The sequence below is a fragment of the Homalodisca vitripennis genome, unplaced genomic scaffold, assembly GCF_021130785.1.
Source record: "Homalodisca vitripennis isolate AUS2020 unplaced genomic scaffold, UT_GWSS_2.1 ScUCBcl_12070;HRSCAF=21596, whole genome shotgun sequence".
Classification (NCBI taxonomy): domain Eukaryota; kingdom Metazoa; phylum Arthropoda; class Insecta; order Hemiptera; family Cicadellidae; genus Homalodisca; species Homalodisca vitripennis.
The window spans coordinates 1-11466 of record NW_025788181.1 but is presented as its reverse complement, the minus strand read 5'-3'; the positions used below and the strand labels follow the sequence as shown (position 1 = coordinate 11466).

Sequence of the window (11466 nt, the reverse complement as noted above, 5' to 3'; positions counted from 1 at the left end):
TATGTACTTACTTCATTAAAATACTCCTGTGAAACTTTAGGTACGCATTCTGAGAAACTACAATATACGAGTATGGTTGGATACTCATGGAAGGAGATTGTCCTAATCACTCAGATTGGAATATAAATTCAAATGCAAATTATAAAGATATTGTGCTACGCTAAACTTATGCACTTTTTTAAAACAGTTTAAATATTTCGATAAATTTACATAATACTTCTAACTGAGTAGTGGACTTACGATAAAATTACGTATAAAACATGGAAAATCAAACCGTGAATTTAAAGGGCTGGTAGCGACGTAAGAATGTTATGCCTTTTAAATTTATTTCTTTTACATAATTTCTTTTAGCGATCCATTTATTAAATCAGTCAATGAATAATCAACATAGCTATTTGTAAGAATAATAATAATCCCTACTTTGTAATATTTCCAGGTATTTTCCTTGGTATTAATAGCAAGAGAGATTCATTCTTTCATAAAAAAAATTCAAATCATAAGGTTACATCCGAAATTTTTTTTTATGAGTTCACTATTGATAAGATAAATTTTTTGTTTCAATAAAAATGAGAAAACTTTTCTGATTTAATTAAACTTTTTCCAAGTTCCGGGTGGTAGTTTCTAATTTCATGTAATTCGGCTGCTTCATTATAATTTTAGAAACTTATTCATCAATTGCAAAACTCCGGTTAACGTTATCTGGCGATTATGTGTTCTTTGGTTGCAGTTTATCTTTGACGATGGAAAGATTGTAAATAAAACAAGACTTTTTCCGGACATTTTCCATCGTTCACTGAGATAAAAAATCAGTAACGCGCCGTTTCGAAATTGTAATGTGATTTCTTCTTCAGGCAAATAAATAACCTAATACATGAAAGGTTAAAATAAAAAAAATAATACCAGAGCGTTTGGCATGCCTAAGTCAAGAATCAAAACCACCATGTTGTGTGTCAACTTCACTAACTCTAAAACATGCGCTTAATTAAAAAACTAAACACAACACTAATTATTAAAACAGAACTACAGAATACAGGTCACAATACGTCTGCATTCATCTACAAACCATCTATGACTGACTGCTGCACGATTATGTATTGCTGCTGTAACTACTCATACGTTTGTACAAGTTACAAATTTTGGAAGCCGAAATTTTTCTGGCGATATTTTTAGACATGTACAATTAAATATTAGGCATGCAATAGGTAAGAAAGTCGTAGACTATTAATAACTTAGTTCTAACTTTCAAGAAAATCTTTAATAATCAAAGACGTTTTATAGTTCTTGTTGAACTATACAATTACATAGGTGTTTCTCAATGAGAGTGCCAAGTCTTGTTTATACATTGATCATACCACCCAAACGCCCAAAAAGTAATGGCAAGCACATTCGGTCATGTCGTCTAGAGAGTTTACGTGATTAGTCTTGACACATATAAATCGATATAGACGTATTCCAGCCTTTAATATGTAGTAACTTTTGAATGTGTTGCATTATTTGATATTGGTATAATCCGAAGATTCATTGATATATAAAATGTATGTATACTATATATTTAAATACATATTTCGTTGAGATGGAACCAACGTGGAAGCAGCATAAGATCGGAGTTAAAAATTTTACAATGAATTATTTGTTAGTTAAGTTTGACTATGTTCCAAGAATTTGATACCACTTAAACGAATCTGCTATGTTTATAAGTAATTTAAAAAGAGGCAAATTAAACGAGTGTATTTATAAGTATAGAGAGAATTGTTTAGGTTTTAGAGAAACACAATAATTTGATTCGTTAGTGCTTATTATGGTCTATTTAAACATAATATATTTTTAATTCCAACACTATGAAAAGTAAGGTTGACTTTTTGGACGTTGGAATAAAACTATTTGGTTACAAAATCACTTTTAATACATTAAATTTAAAACTAAACTGTTAAAAATAAGTAGAAAACTATAAAATTTAATTGTATATAAAATTTAAAGTGATTAGACGTAACGATATACGGTATATATCCAATTACCATTCGACAGATGAGCTGTTGCTCGCATGGATAAGATTTTATACTGTTGAGCCGATATCCGGAAGATCTTAAAGCTGGCTGTACCTTCGAAAAATTATTGCACTGCGGGCAAACTTTACGACTGCAGGAATTAAATATTATTTGGAGGAAAGGAGTTTAGTTGAATATTCATGTAATATAAACTAGGATTAATTGCGCTTATATAAGTTTACTTGAACAAAATTTCATAAGAAAAAATTAAGAAACTATTTGTTGTAGAAAAAACACATTTCTAATCGAATAGAGGCATCCTAATTGTAAATTTATTACTTTTAACGTGTTCCAGGAGACTTTTGAATATAAATAATGTAATAAAAATCCACTTACGATAGTCTAGAAGTAAGATCCAACTTAAAATGTATAAATACATAACCTGAGTATCCTTGAAATGGATAGATTAATGTGTTTTTTTTTATATAATGCAAATTTTTACGGATATTGCAAGGCATATTTCTGTATTATAAATTACTTGAATCATGTTACCATATTTTTAAAATATACGGAAGTTTTTATATGTAAATGAACAACAGTTTAAAAAGAGTTGTTTCCCTGTATATTCTATATCACACACCATAACCTAATACGGACAACACTTTCTTTAGAATTGTGTTTTATTCCCTCAGCACAGAATATACGTAATAAGAGTTGATAATGTCTATGCAATGTCAAAGCGATAGACCGAAAGGACAACTCATGTTTTACGTATGCTCTGTACACTTCGTAATGGAACCGGTGATGGTTCTTGATTATAACAGTGCTTCTCTCATGTGACTTAAATTGCGTGCGAACCGGAAATAATGGAAAAAGTATTTATTTATTTTCTTAGTTTTAAACATATAAATAAAATAAAAACCTAGAAGATAAAGACATTGTTATCAAAAACACGAAAAAATTTATTACAAATCATATTATAAATTATGATTTAGGATTATGATTTTTGTTACATTTGTGACAAAGCATTTACTATTTTCCTATTACCACGACGTATTTGAGTTGGTCTTAAAATTGTTCCGGCAAAAACGCCCAGGCGCGTTGTCTGGTGGTTCTTTCAAAATGTCAACACATACCGTAAAATTTTCTTATTTGTAATTGTTGTATCAGAGCAGTCCCTCTTAAAATTCATAGTCATTTACAGTTTATAGTTATATTGCTCTGAAAAGTTGAACAACTTTGATAGAGTGAACTTGATTAAATCTTGATCAAGTAAATATTTTAATATTGCCTTTATTATATTGTGTTATACAATATTTCTGTTATTAAAACCAGTGCAATTGTGTAATATATTTGCTGTTGAACTGTGAGGTGAAAAGTGAAATTAATCTTTCAGTGTTTTTATTGTGATAATCTTCAATTTTCTGTATTAATATCAATAGGTTGATTATTCAGCATTTCTTCCTATTGAAATTGGTTAGTAACTATCGAAAAAGAACTTCTTTAATCTAAAGAATGAAGATTTTGATTATAATCTCTTCACTTTCACTCTTGGTGTCGGCATTTGATGAAAACACTCTGGATGTCGCCAAACAAAAGGTAGCGGAGGGACTGGACCAGTTGCCTGACAGTGTTAAGAGTGCCATCCCTAACGGTCTGAATATGGACAATGTGCCTTCCATTGATGAGGGAGAGGAGTTGCTGAAGGAACGCTGTGAGAAGTACGGAACTAACGAATCTTTCGACAGAGTTTTGGCTGCCAGGAGTGAGGTCCAGTTCTGTTTCGAAGGAATGGTGAACTTCACCGAATTTCAGGCGGAGATAGAGCATGCGAAACCTACCGGAGATCTTGATATTGTCTTCAGGAAGTACTGCGGAAAGACGCCACACCTACGAGGGTGTGTCTCTAACTTCACAGAGGCCATTGAACCATGCCTGAATCCTGACGAGCGTATCTTGAAAGAGACTATTATTAACGTAACAGACGCTCTCATCAGCTTCATCTGCTTCAAGGAGGGTGACCGCATTGCTTTGTTTATCGCAGAAGAGGGACCCGAGTGCCTGAAGAGTAAACAGGAGCAGATCCAGGAATGTATCAACTCCACTTTCTCCCACTACATCCCTAAGGATATGCCAGGAAAGCAAGAGGAGTTGCCTTTGTTCAAGATGGAGGAGAAGGAGTGTGGAGATCTGAGGAAGCTCCAGAAGTGCGTGATCAAACATCTGGAAAAGTGCCTCAGAGCCAACATCAGCCAACATCGTGGACAGTCTGATCAAGTTTGTGCGTAAGATGACACCCCATGGTGAGCAGTTCGAGCCCGTGACCAAGAGCGGCGCAGGTCTGCCAACTGTCGGTGGATTTGTGTTAGATCTTCAGTAACATTTATTGTATTAGCTAGTAAACTCCAATAACAGTGCAGTGTTCATTTGGTAGGCTGTAAGTAATACATATAGTAGACCAACCGACAGAGAGAACCCTGTACGAATACAATTAACACTCTGTGGAAGGTTCTTGTGTCAGTTGTCTCGCATCCATAATGCAAGAGGAAATTGCTCAGAAATGTAAAACTCGGTATGTGATAAGCAATGTTGGTGTTTTTTTATTCGGTTTAGAAATGTGTATTCAGAAATAATTTGGTGCTTAAGCTGGGCAATAATAGCTTTAATTGAATGTGAAATCGATATACAGTAACTGATGTATGAACTAATATAAAATAGCTAGTAGAGAAATTTACTGTAACCAATATTTCAGATGTTCTGAGTGTAGTTGGAGAATTGCTCTATGAAGTAGCCAGTAGGTGGCTTTTCAACTAATGATATTTATGAACTTTGCAAGCATTAAGGTAAATAGCTATCTTTATTCTACAGACAACAGAAGGTAAATGGCCAAAACACACACAACATATATATATATATATATATACATTCCATTTATATATAATTTTTGAAATACAAGTGACTTGCAGTTTGAGATTTATTGATTTCAATCAAACATTCACCTGCCTGCCACAGATGCACAGAATGTACTTTGTCTCTAATACTAACAAAGATACATGTTCAGCAATATAAACACAGTTTTCATGTTTTCTTTTTTCTTTAAAACTGCTTTGAATATTTTTAAACACCATCGTTGCAGCTCTAAACCGTGTGTTCTGAAGTAATCTAATACCACAGGCTGCATATTGTTTGTGTCAACCGCAGTAAATGTGTTAAACTAACTGTATAATACACCTCAGGGGCGGTCTTTACTTTCAAGGCCGTACGGGTAGTGGCGACCCCGAGGGTACCCTAGCTAATGCTCCAGATCCCTTCTCTTCTTGTTCTGGAGGCCTATGGCTGGCACACTTCTCTATGTGTCAGCCTATCTCTCTTCTTCACTCTCCTTCTATCTGAGGTAAAGTTCCTCAACTCTTCGATCTAGTTTCCCTTTCATTTCTCCCACTAGGGGCCAAGCCACTGTGGAACAGCGTATGCCAGGGCTGAATGGCTGGTGGCAAACCAGTCTATACTCTATGCGGGACTCTGGACACGCGGCGACCCTCCAGTTTAAAAGAAGCTTACCCAGGCATGCGGGGCTCTGTCTGGGGCGGACCTTCCATTCCCTAACTTCTCGTGGGAACAACATGGAAAGAAACAAAAACAAAAACACAAAAACAAACCAACCCTTGAAACAGCTCCTGAAGCTGTTTCTTTTCTAACACACCACACACCCGGTCTTACCTTGCTGAGGTAAGCTCACTGTAAAAGCTACCTCGCAACGGATACGACCACCACCCACCTGGCACACACAACTCAAGAGGTTGTTTATAGGCCAAAAAACCCCCCCAATCCCTAACCTTCTCCATCAACAAAGTGCCCTATAGGAACACAGGAGGTATCCCATTGCACACTGAAGCCTCCCCATTACATGGCAAGCGCTTTAATCTTGAGGAAGGCAGTACAAGCGCTGAGGTAGCCTAAAAATCCCTTTCAAGATATAGAAGAATCAGCTCCTCAACCAGCCCTAAGCACTCCCATGTCTAATAAAAACACCCAGGTTAAAAAAAAAACGCTGGCATGATGCCACCAGATGCAGACTCGGCAAACCTCAGAATGTGAAGAGGGCCCAATCTCCACCGACTGCTCCAAAGAAGAGAAGCACTAAAGGCTAAACTTCTTGAAAAATAAAGGGGTGAAGCTTTTTGACCACTTTCCCAAGTGGAGGAGGGGGAAAAAGAAGAAGAAAAAAAAAAAAGAATCCCCGAAACGGCTAGGAGGTCGTCAACTCCGGGCCCAATACGTGCGGCGGGGCCGTAAACCAAGGCCGGGGTCGGGGTCGGGGCCCAAACGTAAAAACCCCCAGAGGCACCTATTATTACCCCCCGTGCCTAGTTTGGTTCACCACACGCCCTCCGCTGAGGGACCCGCAAAGAAGGCTAGGAGGGAAACCCAAAAGACCCGAAGCCCACATCGTAGGAATCCCTAGGCCTCTGGTAGCAGCACCCAATGCTACCTACAGAGAGGATCCGCGAGCGATTAAAATGGCCATAGCCCTCGAGAGAGTGGGGGCTACCCGGAAGCGAAGCTTAGTGCAGAGCAAGGAGAAGCCATCGAGGACGCAATTATGAAAGAAATCCAACCACGCGCCGCTGGAGGATGGTTCCGTTCCAAATCGTTTGCGGGCAACCTAACCTAGAGAAAGGGTGTTTTAATTGCTTCCTGCATCAACGGATCACCACCGAAACGTTGGCTGGAAGAATGTTATCCCAAAGAATAAAACCTCTGGGAGATGATATCTCTATGAGATTGGGTCTGCGTAAGGAACATCTTGAGGTCCAGACGAACATCCTTACAGGGTGTTTTTTCAGAGCTCAACGCCGAAGCTTCTGAAAGAAGACACCTGAAAAGGTACTTGAGATGATCAATATATGCAGAACCCAACCTGAATGTAAACGTAGTCCGGAAAAATCCTTCCCTCCCAAGCCAGACCCGAAAGGTTACGGATTCGTCTGCTTACTGGACGAGCAGTTCTGCTACAAAGGCCTGTGAAAGGCTTCCAACTGTAGAACCAACTTAGGACTCTGGCCAAAAGGTCCTCAATTGTCTCCTCGCCCCTGGACGAGTCAAGGACAATGCCACGAGTTACTACAATAAACAAATCAACCCGTCCACGTATCTGGGGCGCCACAGTAGGGCGTGCCTCGGCAGCCTTCCTGGCCATACCTTTTTTCCACTCCAGGAGGGCATTTGATCTGGCACTGATTCAAGAACCATGGCTTCACCAAGGGAGAGTGGCGGGCCTAAATGAAACCAAAGGTAAGTTAATTTACTGTACCTCTCTAAGGAATGTCAGAACCTGCATCCTGTTGAGGAGAGGCTTGGATTTTCTAACCCTCAACGAATTCTGCTCCAGAGATCTCACTGTGGGCACACTGACCTGGAAGAATGGAGGGTATAGTGCAGAGCACAATTGTAGGCTCCGTATACTTGCCATATGATGCCAGGGAACTCCCTCCATCAAGAGACCTAGAGCTCCTGGTGGAAGAAGCACAAGCCAGACGTCAACAACTTCTTCTAGGTTGTGACGCCAACGCCCATCACTCTGCTGGATGGGCAGCAGCACCAACACTAACCCTAGAGGTGAGGCACTTTTACAATTTCTTCTAAGTAGGGACCTATTTATATTTAATGAAAAGGTAACCCGCCCTACGTTTCGCATACACGAGATTCGACAAGGAAGTTATTGACATAACAATCTGCACACAAGGAATACTTGGAATGGTTGATAAGTGGCACGTAAGCGAAAAGAGGCCTCTTTCTATCGGATCAACAGGTATATCCTCTTTAACTTGCAAGATGAGGGTGCAGAGGTCACTCTATCGTAATCCCAGGAGGAGCCCGCTGACTGGCTTGGGATATTAAGTCTGACCTGTTCAGTCACAGGTGGGATCGGTAGGCGGAAGGGTGCGATGCTTCATCAGACATAGATCAGATAGCTATCTGACCTGCAGAATGCTATAATCAATAGCTTTCCATGACAATTGCCCATTGCGACCGAGGGGGAAGAGTCGAAACCAATAGTAATGTGGTGGGACTGCAGACCACGCTCGCAAAAGGGGCTAATGTCAGGAAGGCTGTACAATCAATGCAAAAGGAGCCGTATCTGGGATGAGTACTATCATAGAGCTCTAACAGAATACAGCCTATGCAATTAAAAAAGCAAAACAAAGTTCCTGGAGGCACGTTTACACAGGTAGGTTAACATGAGTTAAGCGCGGCAGCTAGACTGCAACGCTTGCTAACCTCAAGGTCAAACCGGTACGCATTGGGGATCTTTAGAGGTCCCAGGGGTGAGGTCTAAAACACACTTCCGGGTCTAGTGAGTATGCCTCAAACTTCTCTGTGAGACTCACTTCCCTGATTGTATCTTTGAGGAAGACGATGACGGACAGACTTGGAACGTCTGGGTTAATCACGAGGCAGGCTCACGGCCAAGAGCTTGTCGTGGTAGCTGGGCCAATTGCCAGAAGGAGTTGTCACCTCTCTCTAAAGCCAACAAATGTGGCAATTTATAAATTTGCCCCTTTTCAAATCTGCAGGATGGGGGTTTGGACATCTTTTCCGGCCCTGCCTGTTCAACATGTGGCCGGAGAATCGCCATACCCTTCTATGTGAAAATATTCTAGGGCGAGCCATAGCCTATGGGTAACATACCACAAGTCTGGCGTTCTCAACAGGGTGGTCTTCATCCTCTAAAAATGGGGAGGAGAGCGGACTACTGCTGTCACTTAAATGTTCTTTTTCTGTCCCATCAGTTTATCTTCGTTTCTACTGAGAAACATTAGATAAGACTGGTGGAGAGGCACCGTTGAGAACACAAAGGGAGTTCTCTCAGGACACTCCCCTTAATCGAACACCAACATGCATACCAGCGAAGGCCATATCCTGTGAATCAGCAGCTGCACCAATTAGTCAGTAGGATTGAGGATAGCCTGTCCGCCAAGTGATTGGCATTGTTGCAGCTTCATAGACATTGAAGGAGCTTGTCAGGACAATGACAAATTCACTGCAATGGTAAGTGGAGCACAGCGACGTTAGCCTCGCAGCTCAGCTCTGAGCCGGTGGGCTAGTAGGGACATGCTGGGCTCCAAGACGGATCATGGCCGAGTCTCAATGAAGTATCGCTTGTGATCGCACCCACAAGGGGATGTCCTCAAGGAGGCATCCTGTCACCTCTACTGTGGAACCTAGTAGTAGATGGTCTACTTGAGGACCTTACTAACAACGGAATCTATTCCAAGGATATGCAGACGACATAGTCCTTATGGTACAGGGAAAATACACAAATGTTGTTGTTGATATCATGAATACCAACCTTCAACATGTACACAACTGGTGTCAGGGAGAGGGACTGAAAGTAAATCCCTCTAAGACAGTATTTGTACCATTCACTAGAAAAAAGAACCTAGAGTCTCTTTCTAGGCTGAAACTCGCATCCACTCAGCTGGAGTGGTCAAAGACAGTCAAATATTTAGGACTGACTCTAGACCATAAGCTTACGTGGAATGATCATCTTAATAATATCCTGCACAAAGCAAAGTGGGCGCTCATGACGTCCAGGAGACTTGCAGGAATCTCATGGGGCGTAAAACCCCATATAGCACTATGGCTTTACAAAGCAGTTGTAAGGCCTCAAATCACTTATGGTTCATTAGTCTGGTGGACAAAGGTGAATCAGGTAACTGCCAAAGCCAAGCTTGAAAGCTTACAAAGGCTTGGCACAATCTTTGTAACCGGAGCATTCAGGAGCAGTCCCTCAGCGACCCTCGAGGTGGCTTTAGGACTTCTACCTCTTGATGTTTCATATAAAAGCTGAAGCGCGTAAGTCAGCTTATCGGCTGATGGTTGCTGGCTTGTGGAGGAATGGCGCGTCTAACGCGAGCCATGGCGCCATCACTGAAGCTGTAAACCCAAGCGCTATTCTCGAAATGGTCTCCGACACAATGAGAACGGAGTTCGTATTCAATAAGCCATTCTCTGTTGACTTCTACTCCAGAGATGAGTGGAAAATCGCAAGATAACATCCCAACAATAAGAAAGAGCTTTGTCTGGTACACGGATGGCTCGCTTATTAAGGGTAGAACTGGATATGGAGTGTTTAGTCAATCCCCTAGAACTGCCCTTAGCGGCAGTTTGGGTCGGAACTGCTCCATATTTCAAGCCGAAATCTATGGTATCCTAGCCTGTGCCAACCTAGGCCTCACCAGAAGGTACCAGGAAATGAACATCTATATAATGTCAGACAGTCAGGCAGCTCTTAAAGCTCTTGACTCCAACAGCATTTCATCCAAGCTTGTGTGGGAGTGCTTTAACACTCTCTGCAAGCTTGGATCACGCAACTGTGTGCGTCTTGGTTGGGTACCGGGCCACACAGGCATAGGTGGCAACGAATGCGCCGACAGGCTTGCCAAAAGCGGAGCAAGCATGCCATACACCGGTCCAGAACCGAGTTGTGGTATAAGCAAGTCAGCCGCTTATCAAAGTATAAACAAATGGTCCAGGAAGACACACCGCTTGCGGTGGCAGAGTCACCAAGGACAAGCACTCGGCAAAAGACTGCTTGCCGATTCTAGCTCCCGGATTCACCAGATGGCTGATGGGGCTGGGGAGGGATCGGGTTAAGCAAGTGATTGCCTTGATCACTGGACACGGCCACTTCAGGAAACACCTAAACACTCTAGGTTTACGAAATGAGGACTCGGAGTGTAGACTCTGCAATAAGTCTGAAGAGACTGCAAAACACATAATACTGGACTGTGAGAGACTGGGAGCAAGGAGAAGGGCTCTTTTCGGTGATAAACAACCAGGCGACGAACCAGATGCTAGTATCGGGGAAAAGCTTCTTAGCCTAATTAAGGGCACGAAGATAGGCTTACCCCTCTAACATCAAAGGGGCACACAATAAGCTCAGGTTGACGTGTGAGGATCTAGGAATCCACCCCAAATATCCCAAAGGAAAAAAAAAAAAAAAAATATATATGCTCTGTTAACCAGAAATAACTTTTAGCAATATCTATTTTTATGACGTTCAGTAAGTAACAAAGTATTGCTATAAAAACCATCTAAAGAGAAAATCACGATATACAAGATTTATATAAGTTTTAAATTCTGATCTATCACAAACATTCTCCAAAAATATAACCAATAACATAGAGTTTACAATACAAAAATAAGAAATAAAAATCACTGAAAAATTTACATTTTATTTATAATGTTATTAAATTAACATTCCTAACAAATGTGTTTACTTTGTTTATTCAGATATTAGCTTGCTCCAGATGAATGCTCTTTTGATGTAGAACAGAGCTTTTTTAACCACAACAACTCATTACATCTTTAAATAGACATTAAATTATTAGTCATAGTAAAATGTAAATATTTAAACGTGACAATCGACTAAGATAAGGAAAGACTATTATTTTACAACTTTTTTTTGCCATTT

At 40.5% G+C, this 11466-nt stretch overlaps 1 protein-coding gene across 1 annotated transcript; it reads left to right on the top strand.

The window, feature by feature from the left end:
* The first annotated feature begins 3215 nt into the window (after positions 1-3215).
* On the top strand, positions 3216-4274 carry LOC124374978 (27 kDa hemolymph protein-like). Its single transcript, XM_046833112.1, has one exon. It carries the CDS (start codon positions 3501-3503, stop codon positions 4272-4274), a length of 774 nt encoding a protein of 257 aa, XP_046689068.1. The 5' UTR covers positions 3216-3500.
* Positions 4275-11466: the final 7192 nt, after the last annotated feature.

Excerpts from the sequence above, each read along its gene's own strand:
- LOC124374978 (XM_046833112.1), top strand. The coding sequence starts at position 3,501 with ATGAAGATTTTGATTATAATCTCTTCACTTTCACTCTTGGTGTCGGCA.